General features: G+C 31.4%; 1 protein-coding gene across 2 annotated transcripts in view; it reads right to left on the bottom strand.

The window, feature by feature from the left end:
- Positions 1-22,861, bottom strand: part of LOC127738137 (protein unc-79 homolog) — a 91,713-nt gene that overhangs the window by 14,738 nt on the left and 54,114 nt on the right. For both annotated transcript variants that reach the window (XM_052249268.1, XM_052249269.1), the window contains 7 exons: positions 20,494-20,579; positions 19,997-20,236; positions 19,540-19,650; positions 18,555-18,659; positions 17,771-17,950; positions 15,612-15,790; positions 14,923-15,112 (listed from right to left, as the gene is read on the bottom strand). In XM_052249268.1, the coding sequence (XP_052105228.1) occupies positions 14,923-15,112; positions 15,612-15,790; positions 17,771-17,950; positions 18,555-18,659; positions 19,540-19,650; positions 19,997-20,236; positions 20,494-20,579 (1,091 nt within the window). The remainder of the gene's footprint in view (positions 1-14,922; positions 15,113-15,611; positions 15,791-17,770; positions 17,951-18,554; positions 18,660-19,539; positions 19,651-19,996; positions 20,237-20,493; positions 20,580-22,861) is intronic.

Genomic DNA, 22,861 nt, shown 5'->3' with positions numbered 1-22,861 from the left:
AACCACATAGTTCTGAATTATTTATCTGAAACGCTATAAAGCTTATGTTAGAGATTTTCAAAACGTAAATCAACTTGTTTGATGCCGGTTGAAATAGGTTTACATTTTTTTTTTCAATAGATGCAAAACCTTAAAATTTTCAGGATACTGTTATCTCATGTGATGTCCAATTCGTTTAAAAAAACTTCTACTTTGGATTATTTATTTTGCACTTAAAATGATTTGCTATATTTCGACATATAATACAAGAGATTCGCAACTCGGCGAAATCCCGTAAAAACACGCGGCCACTAGTTAAACCTTAGGTAATAAAGTCTTTAATAAAAGTACTCGAAATAAAGACGAATGTTTAAGCATAATATAAACTGTTTCAGTGTTAAATTTATCATAATTAATTAAATAATTTGAGTTCATATATAATTATTTATTTTAATGTAATTTTGATTTTAGATTTGTATTATTGAAAAAGAGACATAATTTGATATTGTATTAAAAAAAAAACTGATATTAAATAATTGATACTAAAACATAAATTGTATCAGAGCTCATTTTATTTGATAGTTTCATAATGGGTTTCTATTGAATATACACCTGTCTCGGAGACATAATTTCACAGTGTGACATGTATATTAGGTTTGGATTATTCGATGACCAGGTAAATCACGAACATGTTATCAAGTTTTAATTGACACCTTGTAAACAAGAAGTTGTTACACCACAGGTGTCCACACTCTGCCCAACAATAGATCTACAATTCACAAAATGTAAAACTAATTTATGTGTTAAAAAAACTTAATTTATATGTTAATTAATTGTTAATCGTGATAGGCTTTGTTTTTTATTCTTGATATTTATAGATTATAACAAGCTTATGTTTAATTTATTTGAAAATGGAAATAATTCTTTTAAGTGGATTAATTATGTAAAATCTATTTTTGATTAAACTGGTAACAGTGAAATCTGGCATGTACAAGGAAACGTTAATTTGAATTTAAAAAAAAATTAAAGTTAAACAAAGACTCCATGACCAGTTCATACAAAAATGGTTTTCGGATATCGATAACTCATCAAGGGGGAAGTTCTATTCAAAATTTAAGACTGACTTCTGTATGGAACCCTATCTAATTAGACTTAGAAAATTTAGTAGACTCTATATTTGCAAACTTCGCACTTGCAATATCAAATTTCCTATCGAAACGGGGAGATGGAATAGAATTCCAGAAATTGAAAGAAAATGTAAGCTTTGTAAGACTGGTTTTGGAGATGAGTATCATTACATAGCGCTTTGTAACAATGCTGATGTTATTGAAGTAAGAAATGCATATATTCCTAATTACTACAGAATCAACCCAAATATCAACAAACTTTATGGAATGTTGAAATATTGCAACTGAAATGTATTTACTAACCTTTCTATTTTCATTCAAAAGGTTGAAAAACTACTGCTTTCTCTGTAAATCACCACATATGAATATTTATATATGTTACACTTTTTGTTACTATCCATTATCATTTTATTGTGTTCACGTGATCACGTGGTTATTTAAACTTTACAGATTGCACGCACTTTTTGCGATCTGGTCAATAGATGTAGTATACATTTAGTTTTGTAAAAAAAAAATATTTATATTGTTTTATTTTATGTATTCTACTCATTTCGCTTCTATGTTATTTGTAAATTTATGTGTATTTGTCGCTCCTGTTACGCAGGAAATCTGCGTCTGAGTGTATTTTGAATAAACAGTGAAACAGTGAAACATTAAAATTTTATTTATTTTTATATTCATCATTAATTGGGCTTGCATTGAGTTTTTTCTGTAGGATTGTCGGTAAATGTTTGATTTCTAAGTGTTGTTTGACAGTTTCATCATAGGCTTGCATTGAGTTGTTTTTTAAATGATTGTCGGTAAATTTATGGTTTCTTCATGTTCGAAGTGTGTATTGAGAATTAATATTTAAGAAAATTACAATTAATTTCTCATTTGAATAAAGCGTCATTCATGTGCACGCAATATGGAAAATTCCGATTTTATTTTGTGGGATGACAATCTTAATAGTTACGACTTAGATATACTCCTAGTTGAATAAAATGATAACGAACTCTTTGTTGGTAGTGAAAGTGACGAAGACATAAGCGAGAGACCCAACAACAAAAACAATTGACAACACTGCATACAAAGATGGATATGTGTGTCCGCGAAGCAACAAAAAATCTATAAAAAAAAAACTCACAACATTGAAGTGGGCGCCGAGGTCATACATTAAAGCAACATGGAAGACACTATTTAAAAGTATTTTATAACCTTATTTCCACGAGACAATCATTTGTAGTGGTTTTTGTCTTTTAATCATTTGTAGTGGTTTTTGTCTTTTAATCATTTGTAGTGGTTTTTGTCTTTTTATTCTGGGGTAAAGAGATGGCGGTTTAAAAGTAAGATTGTTTATGTGTATACATATATACACCCTTGGTGTAAATAAAATTATTTCATTGGTTTTTATATAGACTCTACTAGAGTTGCGAATCTCTTGTATTATATGTCTCTGATTTCGTGCTTTCTTTTCTAAGGTAAGAATCATCATAATCAGAGCCGTGCGTCTTGTTTTAAAATGAATTCTCTTTTTTTATGAAATATTTATTTTGTTATCTAATTTTTAACCGCTTTCAACTGTCTGCCTCTGGTTTCATTTATACATTAACTTTTAAGTAACAGTAACGTTTCATTTAATTTTGTTCTGCTTTGTTCCGCTTTTATTTCGTTTCGCAGTTTACAGGTATACTTCGTGCTTTTTATTCCTAACTAAGAATGATCATAATCATAGCCGTGTTTACAGGTACCCCTCTTTCGCCCCTTTTCTATTGTTGATATCTTAATCAAAAATTGAAAAAATCAAACTTTCTAAAAGCGAAATGATAAAAACTGCACGTTAAGTTTAAAGTTTGATCAAATATCTAAACTATCAAATTTTAAAAACGATATTTAGAATTTTAAAATTTTAATTATTTGGTCAAAATTTCAAAATTTCAAAACTTTTAGATAATTTGGAATTTTGATATTTTAAAACTTTGATCAAAATTCCAAAAATCTAAAATTTGAAAACTTTTTAAAACTTTGAATTGATAAGTGTTACACGGACCTCTGTGATAACAGTTTATGTTAACAATAGTCCGACAACTATTAACAATAAGTAACATTCGTTTGATAATATTGTAGTCTTGTATAATGTAAAATAACTGGAATAAGGAGATGTGGTATGAATTTCGTTGAGACAGTCATCAACCATAGACCAAGTGATGTAATTGTTAGTAACTATATAATAGGTCACTGCACACCCTTCGACAATGACCAAAACTAATACTTCATAATGAGCAACCTATGCATCTAACACAATGTAATAAATTCTAACGAGAAACCCAACAGTGATGACAGTTTGATTTATATACAAAAGCTACAAACAAACAAATATGATAAACAGCAACCAACAAAACACACTTCAGACATTAAAAATTAACCAGTATCAGGGTGGTCCAACCTACCATTTATAGCATAACAGAAAAATACTAGATATCATTGAGATGGGAGCCATCTCTGTGGGCTCCGCTGTGAATAATGTGTGGTAAAAAAATTGTATCTTTATCATTTGGACATGGAGTTGTCAACTGAAACCAAAGTTTTTAACCTAAGAAAGTGTACATAAATTATGACACACCCTCTGGTATTGGTTTATATACATATCAAGTATAAACTTTGAAATCATAACAGTTCTCAATATATAGAGCGGACACGATCTTGTATATACCATAGGACATGGGGTTGTAAACTAAAACCAAAGTTTGTTTTTGACCTTGACCTTTGACCTAGGAGGTTGAACATACATTATGACACACCCTCTGGTGTTGGTTTATATACATATCAAGTATAAACTTTGAAATCATAACGGTTCTCAAGATATAGAGCGGACACGATCTTTACCATAGGACATGGGGTTGTCAACTAAAACCAAAGTCTTTGACCTTGACCTTTGACTTAGGAAGTTGAACATACATTATGACACACCCTCTGGTGTTGGTTAATATACATGTCAAGTATAAACTTTGAAATCATAACGGTTCTCTAGATATAGAGCGGACACAATTTGTTAAGGACGGACGGACGGACGGACAGACTGATCACTATAGGGCGTCCGCCATTCGGCGGGGCCCTAATTAATAAAAACTGATATATGCACCAAAAAAAATTGAGAACCAAAATACCATACATGACTACCAACATTTTTAGGTCAATATAACTAGTAACCATATATATAAATACAAAGAATCCTGAAATAGTGTAAAAACCAAACCACAGCTTTCAAGACAATTTTGTAATGTTAAACGATCTTCTTGGGTAATAATAATGTCCTGAACTGTAAATTTCTGTATACTTCAATGTATTAGTCCGAGAAAAAGGCATTATATATATTTTTTGGCTACGTCACTGTTTGTCTTCAGGTCTTCATTTCTATATCTTTTAATTAATTTTGGGTCCATTTCTTTCTACTCTTTTATTTGCTGCATAATGTCCTCTATTCTTTATAGTTCAACACCCTTAATCTGTTTTCTATATTTTTTGGGCCCATTTTTTTTCTAGTCTTTACTTTTTGACCATTACTAGTATTCTCTAATCTGTAAACCCCATTCATACCCTCATTCACGGTAAACCATTCATACCCTCATTCACGGTAACCTATTCATACCCTCATTCACGGTAACCTATTCGTACCCTCATACACGGTAATTGAAACAAGAAAAAATATACAAATATTACTGTACTATAAGTAGGTTTTCAAAAATACAATATCATTTTATTGATGATTATATATCAGGCACAGACCATTCATGTTTTGTGGAAAGGGATGTTTTTTTTAAAGACAAATCGATGGTTTCCATAAAAAAAAATGAGGAAAAGAAACACGACATTTGAGTCTAAATAAAAATGCTGTATGCATTGAAAAAATTGTTTGTTGTTTAATAAAGTTCGAAAAAGACTGTTCTGAGAAAGACACATTCCCCAGAAACCGTATACAATGTGAGTGTTTGGTAATAAAGACGTATATCTCATATCGATACTAACCTTCTTGACACTTAAACATCTATTTTTACATATTCTTTTAAGACCGATTTTAGTTGGTAATTTCTTTCCTGATAAGAAGATTTCACTTGTTAATCGATATTGATCCTGTTAATATATTCGTATTAATTCCAACCAGCATGTACATGTACATGTACATGTAGTTTACATAAATGCTTTTGGATATAGACATTACACAAAGGTGTCAATATTTACACACCCATCAATAACTTGTCATAAATCACGCATGTTGAAGCTGGGGTTAATTAATGACCAGTTTAGGAAGTCAAATCAAGCTGTGTCTTGATTTTCTATCTAGATATCTAGATAAGCAGATACAGTAGCAATAAAACTATGTGAGAAAATTTTTTTGGTGACCTCGACTGGGGGGCACGTGCCCCCTATGCCCCCCCCCCCCTGGTAAATCCGCCACTGATATTATACAGCATAAACTCTGTAGAGCTTTTATCCGACAGTCCTGTGACTTTCTGTCTGTTTACCTAATTCTAAAGACTATGAGGGTTTTGATGGCGCACAAGCTATATATTTAGAAGTATATGTCGACAGCTAGGAGCTTATCTTATTCTCAATGTTTTGAATCTGAGCTATTAAAGCTATTATAATTCTTATTTTAATTTTAAATACTTTATGAATGCTCCGCAAAGATAAAGCAAAATTTGCATTTAATACGAAATTTGAAAGCATGTTGCATTTGAAGTGACATGACTACCTACGGGATATCATGAATTCTATACAAGCGTTTCTACGTGGTAACTTTTCCCCGGGTTAATGCACGGAATTGTGAATTTTTTTTTACAATTGATTTTTTTTTTCATTTACCTATGTATCAAGATAGCTTTCTATAAACAGTTTTATGGCATCCAATTAAAATTTAAACGGAAAGTTATAATATTTATTTTATTAAGCGTTGTCATCCGTATCAATGAATTGTTAATCCAAATTTGAAGTGAGTATTAATAACGTCTAGGATATTAAGTGTGAGATTTATCTGTTGATGTTAATACACAAAATTTAGCTAAATTTGTATTATCTAAATTAATGAAAAGGCCAGCTAGTGTGTGTTTAAAATGATATAGTTGGAATGGATTTATAGTATGAAAATTGTTTGTGACAGATTTTCCGTTTGACTTGGACTGCGAATTTGAAAATAATATATTTGTCAATTCACATTCTACAAGATGCATATTTTGTAAGTACTTTAACCTTTTATTATAACTATAATATCTGTGAGATGACCTGTTACTTACAACTGTCACGTGTTCAAGGCTCGTGCCGCTGAAATAGGTTACCTTTCAAGTTTGAAAATATGTGAATAGGTCGGGAAAACTATCAGAAATATATACGATGAAATCAGTTAAGTTCCCATAACTTCTTTGGTAACCTTTCTTGGTGTTCCCGGGTGTGTTTTAATCGAAAAATATTCTCTCTTATGACACTTTGGTATTCCACTCTTACATTGCACACCACATAAAACCCAAACAATCCAAGTGCACTTGTAAATGACGAAAAATTTAATTGCGTCCTACCTATATAGTGTAGATTTGATTTGACAATCTTCGTTTAGAGACATTTGTGATTTATGCAATTTCATTTATAGATTACTAGCATAAAAAATTACATGTACTTTATATATAAATGTCATATATTCTACATTAAAAGCCTATTCCAAAAACATAACAAGGATTTGTATGTGTATAACTTTAAAAATCCTCGAAAAAAACCTTTATAATTGAAAGTTTCTTTATATATTCTACACGTATCCCGAAACTAAGTTTGTTCATACCAATTGTTTTCGCTTAAAACTGAACCCGCGTAACCTTAAAAATTAAGACAATAAACGATCAAAACATTAAAATTATGTTTATTACAGATATTTAATAGTATCCACGGTTGAATACACAATGCGCCTATCCCAGAGAACCATATTTATTACGATTATTACCTAAGGACAGATATTATACAGATATTATATATCTAAACTTCGATGTTCGAATTTGAAGTTACCTCTTGAGGGGGGGGGTCGCGAATGAGTTTCATATATGGTTTATCTGTAAAAATGCTGATGTTTCTGCTCTTAGATCAAAGTTTATACTTAATCATTATGTAATGAATCCATGCAAGAACAAATTTACTGGTTTGCTGTCTATATGTAACGTACACGTTCAAAAGAAGTTATCAATTTTCGTGAAAAAAATTATAAGATACTTAAACTAATTATACCAATTGTCTTTTATAATATACTGTGTATTTGTGTTTCGTCTGTCATGTCTCGCTATGTATTATCTTATGTTTGTAATTAAATTGTCCTCTTGTACACCTGTATGTGTCTGAGGTTATGAATAAAATCTTGAATCTTGAATCTTGATACCCAACCAGCTGTACTCTACTATTAGAGGAGAGACGACAGCCTAGATGTATATGTCAAATACGTGAGAGAATACGTAACCCTAGGACATAAAAACATCTTTTTTTATGTATTTTGATTAAACTCAAGATAAAATAAAACCCCGAACAAGCATGCTTGTAATAAAAAAGCATATTTAAAATGTGTATTTGTGTATTGGTCGACTTCGTTCTCTAGTTCTCGTTTGTGTTTTTTTTTTTTGTACAGATAAATGATTGATTGATTGTTGGTTGCTTAACATCCAGTGGCAAATATTTCATGCATATTCAGGACGAGAACAAGTTCACAATAAATACAATAAGGTAAGTTTTGTAATAGATTAAGGGATTAAGGTCCGAGAATTTTAGACTGCCACGGGTCACCTAAGGACCCCTCAAAGAGTTGTTGAAAGGGTTATTAACGTGCAAAGAGCGTAGCACTCTCTTTACACGAGGCATCGGATTTAACGTCCCTATTCTGACCGGAAGCGGCTGCAAATTTGTACATCCCGCACATCCAAACGGACGCCCCACTTTGGCAAGGGTTTTACTGCCGGTCGGAGGAAGACCAATGGTGACCATACTTCTATTCCCCAGTTACCCTTGGGGGTTACAGATAAATGAAGAATGCGTATAATATATCTGATTTTGTAACAAAAACAGTTTGGTCCAAAATAAAAGCTTAAAACCAATCTGGCGTTTTACGTTTCCGGAAATTGGCATTACTTTTCCAGGGAAAAAAGATGACGTTTCCGGGGAAAAAAAATTCTCGTTTCCGGAAAGAAATACCTTACTTTTGCGGGAAAATAGTTACGATTCCTGAAAAAAAATTATTATTACTTTTCCGGGAAAATAATTAAGGAATACCTATTGAACGAAAGCAAAGTCATAATAAAATTGTAGCCAACACGTCGTACAAAGTCCACAGTAGTACACCATTTAAAAGTTTTGTGTTTTTTTTCAACAAGGAAGTCCTTCTTCTCCTTTTCATATTTTCGAACAGGTGCTTTAATAGATATAGTTCTCATCTTTACAATGATGTTGTTGTTTGCAGTTTTGACAGCACATCGACAAAGACTGAAAGGTTAGGATCGCTAGCGTAAAACTGCTCGAATAAGTGGAAATTAAAATACTCGGAACCATTGGTTGTTGGAAATCTCGAATTGCCATCTATATAAAATTCCAATATGTAATCTGCAAACTTCATGCATCTATCGTCAGATGGAGCGTCTGCTATTTATTCTACAAATCATTCTTCAATATTATTGTTTGGCAAGTAAGCCAAACCAAAGAAATGTGTCAGCCATTTTTTTCCAAAATCCGAATCTTTGTCCTTGTAGTCGTAGTCAACTGGTAATATCTTATATATTGTAGATTTAATATCAGAAACATTTTTGTATAAACGTGTAAAATAAAAAATTATCTAACATATATTCAAATATTTTAGATTTAATTCCAGGTAAATTTCCGGAAAAGTAATAAATACAAATTCTGGAAACGTATACTTTAAGTTTTCGGAAACTTAGTATTGGAACTTCGAAAAATTAGCAGAAACGCAATACGCCCAACCAAGCAAGCGAATTCTAGTAATCTCCATGCCGTATGAAATTAGCCCTTGGGGGAAAAGCAGTTTAATATGGGGATAAGTATGACAAGTATGTGTATTCCAGACAAATAATGACAATTACTTGTATAACCATTACGTCTGTTTATAACTATAATTCACCTTTTGTATTTATTGACACGTGCGTTGTGAGGTTAATTCAAATAATCAAATAAATAGAAAAAGTTTGACGAATACGTGACAAATAATTGTACACAAAGTATTTTTTGGTAAGATTAGAATTTAGGCTCTTTCTGTCAGTAAATGAGTCAGGGTAAACAAAAGACAGATAATACAAAACTGCCTGTATGACATTTATGAGTAATGACATGGGCTCCGGTTGTAAAAACTGTGTGTTAGTGGTCTTAGTTCGTAACATAAGTCCACGTTGGTACATGTAGTCAGGGACTGTTTTACACCGGGAACGATGAAATCGATGACATCAAAAACCTGAGATTTTAAAAACTTGGATCAAATTTATGAATTAGCCCTGCAATTAGCCAATTATTGTACAACTAAATAGTTTTGACTTTTTTTTTTTACCTATAATGGTTTACTTTTACAAATTGTGACTTGGATGGAGAGTTGTCTTATTGGCTCTCATACCACATCATCATATATCTATCTATACTGTTACTTCGCTTCCATATTGAGAGAACAGCAGTGTGAATATTATGTGTGTGTATGTGTGTGTGACAAATGATTCGATGGCATACTTATCAGCCTTTGGTAGTTGTTAGTGTATAATGCTGGTTATATAATCTTCCAAATTTCTTTCTTTATATTTTATGCATCAAATGAAAAGTAGTACATGTTTGAAAATTTAGATGATGAATTTTAAGGTAAAGTAGTGATTTAGTCCAAATAAAAAGGGTAAAACACTTGTATGACTGAAGCTTTCAAACTAAACTGCAGACCCCAACCCGCAACATAGAATGGTTCACATTTTGAGTTCGAGCTGTTATACTGCTCTATAATTTGATATAATTTGTCTGAAAAGTAGTACACTGCACTGTGAGCATTTTTTTAAGATAGAGCACGTGCTATTTTATTATTTAAAAGAAATGCAATACGAAATAACTCAGATCAGTTCATTTTGTACTCGCTACACAAAAGGAGAAAAGATTGGTGCGCCTCTCTTTTTGTCCAGTTACCGAAGTTCGTTAAATAAAAATTATATTTTCCGACAATGTACATATAGTGTATATTTATGTTATTCCAACACTTATATTTTTCGTATTCTTTTAATTGTGTGGCTCTTAAATGACCATCTTTATATAAAGCCTGGATTTGCATCCTTCATTCTTAAGTACGTTTGAATTTCTACATAGATCACACTAAATAAAAGTTGTGTGTTAAACGTCAATGACAAAGCAACAAATCCACAAAAAAAACATCTAGAGGACACATATAGATCTTTCGTCTGGCAGCACGTATACACTACAGTTACCGTAAATTATATAAAAGTACAAAATAAATCGAAATATAAAAACAAAATAAACATTAAAAAATTTAAAAACAGAGAAAAGAACTGATAGGTCCGGGGGATCCATGCGTCTAGCTCCCGTTATGTTTCGATTTACTAGTATTCAAAATTCATATTAATTACATTTAAGTTACTTATAAATATTATACTACATGAAAACTACACTGGTGGGTTCCATGTCAAAGAGTGCATTTCTTTCTAGCACAAACGATGCAAACGACTAAGCGCGCACATGTTTTGATCATTTGTTTCAAACATACGTTTGTAAAGTTTACATAAACTTTGACAAACTATGCACTCGCTAAAAATTAGTCTGCAGTTTGTCGTTTGTTAGTACAAACGCTACATTTGTTTCTAACTTCAACCTTTAATATATTAAAATTAATCGGGTCCAGGACCAATCCAGTATATCTTATTATAATCCTTCGCAATTCATCCATTTTCTATGTGCATATATTTAGAGTAATTTAGAGCTGATATAACTCTGTGAATGATACATATTTTTTCTTGTGGAATACATTTTTCATAACTCATACTTGCATGCTTGTAGTATGAGACTTATGTGTGTATTTTAAGAATATAAATTCATATCTGGTATGTGTTTTTATTACCAGTATTACAAAGAGGTGTTTCGGTTATGGTCATGTAGACCTAGGCCTATCCTCATCAAGTATCCCTATATTTTACCTTTCTTGTAATATTTTAGAATGGTTCGAATTTGATTTCACTTATGGGCCGGGATACATCTGTTTACCAACAACACGTGCATGCATTATTGAATGTTCAAAACAGGGTCAGAAAACACGGATTAAACGATGCATTTGTTTCTTCTTTTGTAGCGTTTAGCAAACGATAACAAACGCCACACAACGTTTACAAAATTTTGGTTAGAAAGAAATGCACTCATAGTATAATGACAATACCTTACTTTCATTTAAAAAAATGAACTCATCCCGTAAACCCACAATACACAACTTATAGTATATATATGAATAATTATGAAATACAAAATGTATATATAGTGATACAATTTTGCTAAGTAAATAGAATACAAATACACACCACTTTACATAACTGACACAATCTAAAGGAATACTCTCAGAACTCTATAAGTAAAGAAGCGAAAAGTTTCTGTTGACTACTAATTTAAAACAAACTTCCGAACTGTACATGTTTTTTTTTAAATGGTTTTCGATGCAGCGCTCACATATTTTTTATTATCTTTTGATATAGTGTTTAGAAAGAAGCCACTATATATAATATTGTAAGAATCTTAAACTACATGTACATACTAAGCTATAATAGATTCAGATTCATTATTTTATTGAATATATAACATAGCATATATTAAGAATGACGGTCAAACATCAACAGCTTAAATACTAATACGTATACATAAATTCATTAATTCTTTATTAACCTTTAGCCTTACGGCACCTTTGAGTGTAATATTGTAAAATAGTCATGTACTTTCATACGTTATGGATCATTGATTTTGTTACCTGTTGACCCGGTTGATTACTAGCACGTGCCATTGAACTCAATCATTATAACTAAAACGGAAAATTTCAAATGTATGCCATAGCTACTATATATGCATATGTAGGAAAATAATTAGTAGGATACATTTTCTTAATCAAAATCTTTATACGGTGGTAATTTATATATAGTTTTAACACTGTCTCGACACAGACTGAATGCAGTATCAGGAGCTTCATGTACTATGGCGACCTTGGTGGTGTTTAGACGCACCACTGTGTAAAGTAAATCATTGTTTAATAATACCAAGGAATTGTATATTTAAATATACAATTCTTTGATAATATATTGTACTACAAAGATATGGTAATAGAAGCTTTTCAAAGTTTAATAGAGTAACTCGCATGGAAATAAAAATAAAATCAGCAACAACGGTAATAGTAAACTAGCACATATCAACAGAAAACGAATTAAAGCATCTGACATAAAAATAATACGCAAGTGTTAATTTGCCTCTGCTTCGTTTCAGTGGATTGTCTCATTGGCAATTATACCACTTCTCCTTGTTTTTTTTAGGTTACGTTTAAGATTTGCCGTTACTGATTTTCAAATACGAAAAACATTTTCACACCGGGTTCACAACATTTTAAGGTTAAATGTATAGCAAACATTTATGTGAGTATACAAATAACATACGTCCTTGCATTTAAGTATATAAATAAATAAACTAAACTAACATTTATTAAAAAAATAAGCAACATATGTAGACGAATAATTTATTACTTTAGTTCCTCAACAAAACAACAACAGAAATAAAGAATCAACAGAGAATTTAATCTTTAATTATTTTTTTTTTTATTTATTCGAGAGATACATTTTAAAATCTAATACATATATATATTAATCTAAAATGCATTATCAAGCAGAAGGGGCGTAACTCGTAGTATCATACCAACATACTGAACGGATCTTAACATGGTCTGACAATTTTGAACGTTAATTTTGAGATCTGGTCTGATTTCGACTGAATCAGTCGTAACGGATCTTAACAGCTCGCTAGAAGATTCAGTCTTGTTTATCTTGACATGCCTTAACGGACTGATTTACCTGATGCGACTATCGATCGGAACGGCGTCTGAAAAGTTCTTAAAAGTCTTGACGTTTTTCTCTAGCGGTAAATCCAGTCGATTAAGATATGATCAGACCAAAATGACCGTTTCAGACTGAAATCGTGCTACTAGTGTAACACTATAAGACATGCATATTTCTATTCAATACATTTATTGAAATGTCTTTTGATCATGGCTTCCAAAACGGTCATATATTCCCGACTTGACTGAAATTTATATAAAAAGTCCGGCTGCTCTCAGCCTCAAACGGTCAAATATCATAGGTTTGCCACTTTTGTTATTCAAGGCATTTTCATAAAACGGTCATTTCACTTTTTTTACCAACTATCGATCGGTAAAAATGTCCGTTTGGGCATTATAGTTTATAATTGTGGCAATCTATTTCACAAAGATATTTCGGTCATATTTGGGTTTAATTAAACAGATGCAGCATATTTCATACTTTGAAGTGTCTCAGTTAGTCTAATCATCTGGGTACACAATTGCACGGCTTGGTACATCAATAAAAAGTAGAAAAAAACATTTGTTCTTTTATTTAAAAAACAACAAGCTGTCAAACAATTATCCCTTCAATAAGTAATATTGAAGCCATAAATCATTCACTGATTACAGGTCATTACCTTTGATGAGAGACCTTAGCTTGTCTTAATCAAAAGAATTGATGATGCATAACAATGAACATAAACAGGTGATAAAGGTGATCAGGTAAACGAGGTCAAACATGAAAGCGTGTATGGAACAACATCCTATTTAATTACGCTTTGTAGATATTATTGTAAATGAGCATTCAGTTTTAAAAAAGTATCCTTAGATTTTAAAATAATTCTTCAAATAAGAATATTTATAAATGAATTCGAATTTGTATGATATTCATTATTATATTTAAAAACACTGTACATCGTGTTAAATACCGGGGTACGCTAAAGGGTATTCAAAGTTATTTTCTTACATTTCAGCGGGTTGCATCTAATTAATTTAGTCTAAAAGATTGAAATTATAAGAAATACGTTAATAAATATGATTTGATGAAAAATTTGAAAAGGTTTTAAACTAATAATCGTCAGAACCACGTTGTTTGAACTAGTACACGTGTGCGCATGTGTCTATTGTCCGCTGGTGGGAAATTTAATTATGCATCCTAATTCTTCAATAATGCTAAAATTATCATTGATACCTTTATCTAACGTTCATTTTGAGTATTTTCTTGAAGAAATAACTTGAAAAGGCTACTTAACTCAATCGTAAACTTACACGGATATTACGTATCCGTCTCTGATCCGTGATTTACCATTATCAAGTCAACATCCGGCATTAGGAAAATGTGATTTTAAAAACGAAAGTAAAGCTTTTGAAAGCGTTATTTTGCACAAATAAAGAGTCTAAAGCGGAATTAAGCAGAATTATTACGCTGATGTTGCACACTTCGAATGCTGCACTTTCAATATAATACTTTACGTCAGAACATCGAATTTATATCAAAGTAAAGTTTAATATCGTTTAAATGTCAATCATTGGTTATATCATATATGATGGCCAACTGATTATCATAGTTGCCTAATTTACTAAGTCTAAAGGGATAAAAAAATCGGGATAAGATATGAAATGTCCGGCTGGCTCAAAAAAATTTTGGAAGCCCTGCTTTTGATGCTATATTCATGAAAAAAACTTATAAAGTATCACATTTATCACTAAGTATCTATAAATTGTGCAAACCTTTGACCTTTCATCAAACCCAGTCATGATGACCAATACATGTTCCGCAACATAACTACTGGCATCCAATGGTATTGGTAAACAGGAAACAGGAGCTGCTCCCTCTGTCATGGCAGTGTGAGTCAAAGAACCAATTAAAAGCCAGGACAAAGTCCTGATGTGGCCAATACAATCTGTAAATTCTTTTGGTCTAGAAAATAAAGAATTAAACTCCATGTATTAAAGGTAAAACCCCTTAATTCAAATATTCATATGAGATTGAGAGAAGCCTACTATTCTATTGCCATATATTCCATTCCTGAAGTACAATGGTAATTTTGGAGTCAATATCATGCTTTTCTTTTACCATTAACTGTGTTTTTTCTCTTTCAAATAGACAGCTATGTTTGTTAGTGTACTAAGTAAAATTGATGATGTCAAGGTGGACAAGATAAAAAAAAATATTAAATTTATTCAGAGAAATACCTGCCAACTTTTGAAAATCTACATGGCTTTAAAATACATAACAACATTTTTAAGGGTTACAATTTTTATGGCTATTTTGCAAACACATTTTCTCTCTCAAATAGTGTCTTGTTTTTCCTTATTGTGTACCAGTGATGAACGAACATGTCTTTCTTTCCTTTTTATAACTGCACGATTCTTGTACTTTTTTGTAATAATAGATATATAATATTTATCTGACTCACCCCTGCTGAACTGTAGATGGTGGGTGATATAGCCAGGGCAAATATCTAATTATTGCCCTATTTGTGTCTCTGTTGTTCCCACGAGTGATTTCTAATGCTATGTATTGTGCCATCCCTGACTTTAGCTGACTACCTAAAGTATCTTCATTTAAACTAGTACTACCACTCTTCAAGTTGTTCTATTGAGAAAGAATATGAAAGCATATCAACAGAAACAAAACCAACTATCTTAATTAATTTTCTAATTGAAAGTGCTTAAGTGCCAATCGGCAGTGGTATAATTTGGTTGAAATGCACAAGAAATTAACAATTAAGGGGAGATAACTCTGTAATTTGCTATCATTCTAACCAAAATGTATCTGGATACTTCTCGAATTACCAGACACGCATAAATTAAAGACCTACCATTTCTAACTCAGGATGAGGGTACCTTTAAAATAGGGTGGTTAGGTTGGTGGGTTTTAATCGGCCAGGTGAAATTTTTCTAAATTGCCTGATTGTTACAAAGACTGGCACTTTACGATTCTATTCTTTCTTATTCAAACTGTTTTTAAAATTATCAGGAGTTGAAATAAAAAATTTCTCATGTGTAACTCAACCTTATCTAAGGTAAAGATGCAAGTTCAACCTGAGCAATACCGGTACTAATTCAAATGTAGGACAATTGTCTAAATGTTGTAGCTCTGTAGCTCTATATATCCTGTGAACATGTTTATATTTGTATACTGTACAAATTAAGCAATATTTGTATTTTTTCAGTGTTATTTGTACAAAAGATTGATGATTGCAGGATGAAAAACATTAAATAAATATTAAAACCAATGAGTGTTTTAAATGGAAAGCCAAAATCATATAAAATGACCTTTGCCTAAGATAGTTTCAAGTGAAATTAAATAATTCCTAAGCTGAAAATTTCATCATTTCTTTTAAGTCTGATTTGTCTTGATTTCAATTTATGAGGGAGAAAAAAAGAATAGAAGATTGACTCATCAGAATCAAAATCTACTAGCAACCATATTTCTTTTCTGATTGGAACAAACTGAGGAACTTCTTTAAAGACATTCCATGGATAGTTCCCTTCAGATTGGATATTCAATTTCAGAGAAAAAAGCTTTTATTTGTGCTACAGGGGGTATAGAATAAGGGGAAATAAGACGATGTGGTATAATTGACAATGAAAAAACTCGCCACCAGAGACCAAATGACATAGAAGTTAACAACTATAGGTCACCGTACGGCCTTCAACAATGAGTAAAACCCATAATGCATAGTAAGCTATAAAAGGCCAAGAAATGACAAATGTAAAACAATTCAAACGAGAAAACTAACGATCTGATTAATGTACAAAACAATGAATGAAAAACAAATATGATATGCAACTGCAAACGTCAACCAATGAATTAAAGGCTCCTGACTTGGGACAGACATATAAAGAATGTGGCAGTGATAAACATTTTTGCAGGCACCCAACTGTTCCCCTAACCTGGGACAGTGATGTAACAGCACAACATATGAACAAACTATAAAAATCAGTTGAAATGTGCTTAACTCATCAGATCGATACAAAGCAGAAAAACAAATAACAAAAACACAGACTGGATGTGGCAGGGAATTTATACATCCCCACAACAAAAAAGACACGAAGTACAGATCTGAGAGCACTCACAGTTACTGACAGCTAGTTTAAAGCCAATAACAACTAATAAAAAAATCATGTATGAAAGACTAAAATATCAATCAGTACTCTTCCAACATCCAAAGGATTTAGTGTAAAGACGTCATTTACAGTAGTAAAGGGACTAATAAGGACTCGATTGATGTATGATTTATTTACTTGAAAGTTGATCTATTATAATTTTGAGACAGAAACATGCTGCCCCAATGTTAGTTTGTAATTTCCATATTTACTAAATGGTCCGAACTCTGATGTCACATGAAAGGCTGTCAAACGTCAGAGCAATCTCGGTCTAGTAAAAACTTAATATTACTACCTTGACTTTGGATAGTGTATGTTTCTGAGATAAAGCTTTATATTTTATATTCTTACCTTGACTTTTGATAGTGTATGTTTCTGAGATAAAGTTTTATATTTTATATTCTTACCTTGATTTTTGATAGTGTATGTTTCAAAGATAAAGCTTTATATTTTATATTCTTACCTTGACTTTTGATAGTGTATGTATGTCAGATATAAACTCCAGACATTCATTAAGATGATCTCTCATAGATTCTGCTGCACAAGTGCTAATTAACATGTTGGCATGTGTCATGTATAACATTCCTTGTTCACCTAGAATGTTGGTATTTGCAATGGTCCCTCCTGCATCTAACACTACAAACTACAAGGTAATTTATTATGTAAAATAAGTCTCACACTTACACTAAAAGAATATATTTGGCTATGGATTAGATGGTCAGAAAACACCATCAAATAAAACACTCTTGCATATATTATTTATTTTCTAGTTTTAAAATTAAACTACATGGTCATGAACCAAATAAACCAAATGGGGCATCTGTCTGTCTTAAATTATTTGTTATTCAAGTATTTATTTCTTATGGTCTATACAACCCCACTGATTACAATATTTATCTACTGAAGAACTATAAAATGCTAGGTTTATCAAACTTTTTAAGATATATGAAAATTAAACTTGTTGGTAGATAAATATTGTACTTAACTGAGTTAAGTGATAGAATCTGTTTCTATAATGATTCAATGAAAAATACCTATTACAATATTCCAAATGGATATGGCAGTAAATTACACAAGACAAATTTACTCTGCATGTGTTTTATCAAAATTTATCAAACTGGTCAGAACAAGTATAAATGCACACTAAATGAGAGAAAAGCACCTTTTATTACCACTGAAAACAAATTCTTAAAAAACAATGGTATAACACATTAATTCTATGATAATAACTTGTCATTCAATCTTACCTGTACAAGCAACAAGAAATTTTCATCAGGCAAACTAATCTTGAACTTCATTGCCTGGACCAATTCAAACACAACTGTTCTAGTCAGGTATAACTTGTCCCTCTCCTACAAGATAAATAAAACTCTAAAAGTATTTTGGGGTCTTGTGTTTTTGGCTTGCTGTCCCATTAAAAATGCATATCTCTTTTCATTCCTGGAAGATTCATTTTAAATAAAATCGTCCATGTTCCAAAAATGTACTATACAAGAGAATTGTGCCTGTGAAATATAGATGATATGCCACAATTGGAATCAACCGTATTAACCTAAACACAAAACTTCATAAAATTCTGGTTTTAAATTATGGTCAGCCCATCTGCCGAACACTTTCTTTTTTTCTTCAGAAAGCCTATAAAATTGAAGACAATGGTACTGGAACAGAAATATTTTTCAAAAATAAGCTCTTCAATTCATCACTGTCAAGACAATTAAGAATAGGGATCAAAGTAACCCAAGCATAAATCATGGCTCAGTGAAGCCTAAATGAAGTTGAAAGGTGTTAAACTATAAAAGAAAGATTCATTGATATATATACACTAGCTTTATGAGGAATGGACATAGCTGCAGAACTTAAAGCATAAACTGAAAATAAGTGTCTATTTAATCCAGAAATGTGTGGTACTATAGAATACATGGGGAAATATTCCAGTAAACCCTAACAACTTTACTGAAATCACTCTACTATAAAAAGTAAGTCAAAATGACCCAATAAAGTTAGACACCTCTTAAGAAAACTAAAATTGACAAACCTCATGAGGTTTCTAATGAAAGAACTTAATAAAGTACAGACAGATAGAACAACAATGGTTGCACTATATGCCCTCCTGTTTTTGTTGTTGGTCATTATAAATAAATCCATCAGTGGATCAACTTATAGACAACACCAAAATGTGTGCAAAATAGTTACTGTATATTATTTGAAAGTAAGTTTTCAAATGTTACCTACCTTGACATATGATCTGTTTCCAAGGGAACAAATATCCAACATGTGTTGTAACTTAAAGTTACAGTTCTCTATGGCAAAACTCAACAACTTGGAGAATGGCTCAAGAATAAACTGTATAATAAAAATACAATATAGATTTAAAATTTGAAAATTACATATGTATATATAAAACGGCTATTTCATATATAGCTATACATTTAGGTGTACATACATATGTATAATATAAATGTGATCTGTCAACATAAAAACATGACATGATAATTTCATATTGCAAACAATAAATTGTACAACTATTATGGTTAGCTCTAAGGCTGATATGGACATTTTGGTTTAAAGTGGTATTGATATGTAAATCCAAATATTCTAATGTACAGAGTAGCTGACATGTAGACTGAAAAATTATTGTGACTTTTAATTTCCTATTTCACAAACTATAAATACTATAACAGTGACTCACCCTTGCAGTACTGACACCAGACACTTTCAATATAGCTGTTATGATTTTGAGTACTGGTGTCATGTCACATGGATTTGGTAAAACTGTTGGTAGCTTCCTCAGGAAGATATCAAACTGACATATAATACTATTCCACATTGGGGCTGAAGACTCCAGGGATATACAGTTAATATACATAGATAAGTTGTTCATCAGTAACATAATGTTGTCTGATGGCAAATTCTTTCTACTGTTGAGTCCCTGTAAGCAATTGAAATATTATAAGCATGTGTCATAATCAATCACCTAGCAGAGTTTTATATTTCCATATTTTCAACATTATGGGTGTTTGAAAGTAAATTTATTATTTCAAAAGTCAAATAAAATTGTTTAATTGCTTAAAATTGCAAATTCAAATCTGAAATCAGATAAATGAAATCAAACCTGACTTAGAAATTAACGACATTAACAAAATCCTCAGTTTAGATTTTCACTGTGTACACAAGAATAAATAATACCTCAAGTAAAAACTGTATTGGTGCTTGACATGTCAGTTCTGTAAAATCTACCAAAGCTGTAGCCATTGTCTTGAAGAAATAAGTATCTGTAACAATAGAAGTATATAGTTATAGGATTGTCACAAAGTTATTCACCGATTACATTTTGATTGACAGATTTATTTATATAGCTAGAAAGGTGTAAATCAAATAAAAATAAAGATATTGATAAAGAAGAAAGAACAGGGAATCACCTGATTAGTTGTTCATTTAAATTGTTTAAATTTAGGTCATGGTGATCTAATTCTAGTATGGACCTTCATCACTAAACATGATGCATCAACTGACAAAAGATCATGCATCAATATATTTTATTATACTTCATGTCAAAATGCCAGATTTTGATTGGTTAATACGATGGAGACAATTTACTCTATCACATGGAAAATACTCTATTACCCTTCACAGAGACGCTTGCTCAAGTGTGCGCTTTAATAAATATGAATGATTGTTATGTACAAGACGACATAGTTTATTACTTTGAATTTGAAATTTAATAGACAGTAATAACAGAACATTCAGTATAATAAATTAAATAACACATATGTGAGAGGGTGATAGAGCAGATTTGTTACCCCTCGAAAAGACATTGTCAACCTCTGCTTCGCCTCAGTTGACAATGTTTTATCGGGGTAACAATCAGCTCTATCACCCTCTCAGCTATGTGTTATTTATATAATAGTTGCTTAGATCTGAAACTTTATTCAAGATTAAACAAAAGCCATTTATGTGTTAAGTGAACTTAAAGGTGACCTAATTCTAGTGTGGACCTTCATCACTAATATGATACATCAACTTATTACAGATCCTTTCTCTATAACTTGTCTTTGAATTGTTTTAGTTTTGTCATTTCGGGGCCTTTTATAGGTGACTATGCAGTATGCGTTTTGCTCATTTTGAAGGCTTTACAGTGACCTATGAATGTAAACTTCTATGTCATTTGGTCTCTTGTGGAGAGTTATCTCATTGGCAATCATACCACATCTTCTTATTTTCATAAACACTAATTTAAAATTTAAATGTCAAAATATTAAAAATCAACTGCTGATATCTTATTTAAAAGGGAAACATATGATTGTATGTATTAAAAATATTTTAAAGGATTTTGTTTCCAAATTCTTAGTGTTATCACAATAAAATATGGATAAACAGTTTTCATAAAAACCGTTTTGAGTAAGTATACATCTTTTAACATCAAAATTAGCCTTTATACATTTCAATTCAATGAAAAAAGAACCAGTAAGGAAAAAACGTCTATCAAAGTTAAAATTTAAAGAAATATCCCTATAACTTGATAATAGATCAATAACCCTTGCAATAAAAGTTGTTGGAAACTACTACATTGTACTAAAGGCAAGCTTCAACTGATCTAACTTCAATTCTTCTATTTAATTACTGCAATGAATATGGTCTTTTTTGTTTTTCGTTTGTTTTTAGCTTAAATCAAGTTGATGGTTTTTTCTTTTGATTTGTTTCACATTTGTCATGCTGGGGCCTTTTATAGCTGACTATATGGTATCGGTATGACTCATTGTTGAATGCCATAATGTGGTATATAGTTGTACCCTTGTCCTCTGGTCACTGGTGGATAGTTGTCTCATCAGCAATTGCGCTACATATTCCGATTTTTATATAAATTCTAGTTTTCCAAATGAGTTCTCTCTGCTTATAATCAGAACGGTGGTTGTTTTTTTGTCTTTTGCTTGTCTCTAAATTTTCATTTTGTTCTATTTTATATTATTTAACATATCAACCTGTCAATTTATTAAAAATCAATGACTCTTTCCACAAATATCAAAATAAAACAAAAGGATGTCAGAGTGACATCAAACCGGATCTTTTAATATTTATTTGTGTTCTGGCATTTTTCAATATCACAATGACCATAACTCCTGAACGGTAAAAGTGACAATCATCAATATTGAACTTGACCTCCATTTTGTCATCAGTAACAACATATTAAAATTTGAAAAGCTTTGGTTGAAAGGTTCATGAGTTAAAGCACGGACACAATTGGAAACACCATTTTTCAATCTTTCAAGAACCGTAACTCCTGAACGGTGAAAGTGAAAATCGTCAATATTAAACTTGACCTCCATTTTGTCATCAGTAACAACATATCAAAATTTGAAAAGCTTTGGTTGAAGGGTTTTTGAGTTAAAGCACGGACACAACTGGAAACACCATTTTTCTATCTTTCAAGAACCATAACTCCTGAACGGTGAATGTGAAAATCGTCAATATCTAACTTGACCTCCATTTTGTCATCAGTAACAACATATTAAAATTTGAAAAGCTTTGGTTGAATGGTTCATGAGTAAATGCACGG

The sequence above is a fragment of the Mytilus californianus genome, unplaced genomic scaffold, assembly GCF_021869535.1.
Source record: "Mytilus californianus isolate M0D057914Y unplaced genomic scaffold, xbMytCali1.0.p SCAF_4, whole genome shotgun sequence".
Lineage (NCBI taxonomy): Eukaryota > Metazoa > Mollusca > Bivalvia > Mytilida > Mytilidae > Mytilus > Mytilus californianus.
This window is presented reverse-complemented; position numbering and strand designations above follow the sequence as displayed.